This window comes from Colobus angolensis, unplaced genomic scaffold, assembly GCF_000951035.1.
Source record: "Colobus angolensis palliatus isolate OR3802 unplaced genomic scaffold, Cang.pa_1.0 Scaffold125, whole genome shotgun sequence".
Lineage (NCBI taxonomy): Eukaryota > Metazoa > Chordata > Mammalia > Primates > Cercopithecidae > Colobus > Colobus angolensis.
The window spans coordinates 3,082,420-3,083,743 of NW_012113697.1; the positions used below are offsets into that span (position 1 = coordinate 3,082,420).

At 47.1% G+C, this 1,324-nt stretch overlaps 1 protein-coding gene across 1 annotated transcript in view; it reads right to left on the reverse strand.

Annotated features, from left to right (window-relative positions):
* Window positions 1–1,324, reverse strand: part of MYOCD (myocardin) — a 96,265-nt gene that overhangs the window by 9,525 nt on the left and 85,416 nt on the right. Inside the window, exon 11 of the mRNA XM_011933291.1 lies at window positions 830–1,324. Coding sequence (XP_011788681.1) covers window positions 830–1,324 — 495 coding nt within the window. The remainder of the gene's footprint in view (window positions 1–829) is intronic.

Genomic DNA, 1,324 nt, shown 5'->3' on the forward strand with positions numbered 1-1,324 from the left:
GGAGGCGGAGGTTGCAGTGAGCCAAGATCGTGCCACTGCACTCCAGCCTGGGTGATAGAGTGAGACTCCATCTTAAGAAAAAAGTAGCAAACTTCCAAATTACACACACACACACCCTTTTGCTTTTTCTCCATAAGATGTACCATCTTCTAATATAGTACATAATTTACTTTGAAATTGTTTCACTTGCTTTTAAACTGTCTCTGTTCCCACGAGAATAGAAATTTTTGTTTGACTAGCTCAACACTAATTCCCAGAGATGAGAACAGGGCCTGACACATAGTAGGTGCTCAGTAAATGTTTGCACTATGCAGACCATTACATGAGGAGTAAGATCTGATGATTTCCCCTTTAAACCTTTGAGGCATTGGTTTGGCCTATGATAAGGTTGGATACCAAGGAATCCTGGGAATCCTGAGAGCAGTGGTCAGCAAACTGCAGCCCACAAGCCAAGTCTTGCTCACTGATGTTTTTTTAAATAAAGTTTTATTGGGACGTAGCCATGTGCATTTGCTTACATGATATCTGTGGCTGCTTTTGTGATACAAAGGCAAAATTGGGTAGGACTGACACAGACAGTGTGAGCTGCAAAGCAAAAAATATTTACCATCTGGCCCTTTACAGAGCAAGTTTGCCAACCCCTGCCTTAGAGGATGAGTGAGTTTGGTCTACCATAGAGATTCAAGGATTGTAGTGTCTGGGAGATGCTGGTATGCTTTTGGTAAACTCTTCACATCGAAAGTTCTGACATTAGCTTTTTAGCAGTTGAAAATTTGTAACCCACTTCCAGAAAGAGGTGTGCACCAGGCATGGTGCAAGGTGCTCTTACCTGTGCAGTGCACACCTGGCTGCTGATGGGCGAGGAGACCCTGTGCCCTTCTCCCTGGGCCCCGGAGGATGAGGGCAGAAAGTGAGGGTTGTTGGGTGATGGGGGCAAACTGATGTGCTGTGGGCTTTTCACAATCCCAAGCGGTGAATGCTGAGGGGAACACTGGGGGCTGAGAAATGTGGAAGAAAGTACATTGGTTTGATCTGAGGACTCCACACAATGAGCATTTCCAAGAGGCTGGAGTTGAGCCGCTTCACAAGCCGGCGGGTGACACTCTGAGCTGCTGCTTTGTCTTTTCACAGGTACTTGGGATGCAAAAGGGCAGCTGGAGGCAGCCTCTTCCTGCTTGATGGAGGCAGCCAGGAAAGGCAGCGGCTTCTTCTCTGAACAGTTATTCCTTTTCTGCTTCTGAAGCTGCATCCTCAGCTCCTCCACCTGCCTCTGCTCTTGCTGGAGTTTCCAGGTGAGTTCATTGATCACCTTCTGCTTCTCCAC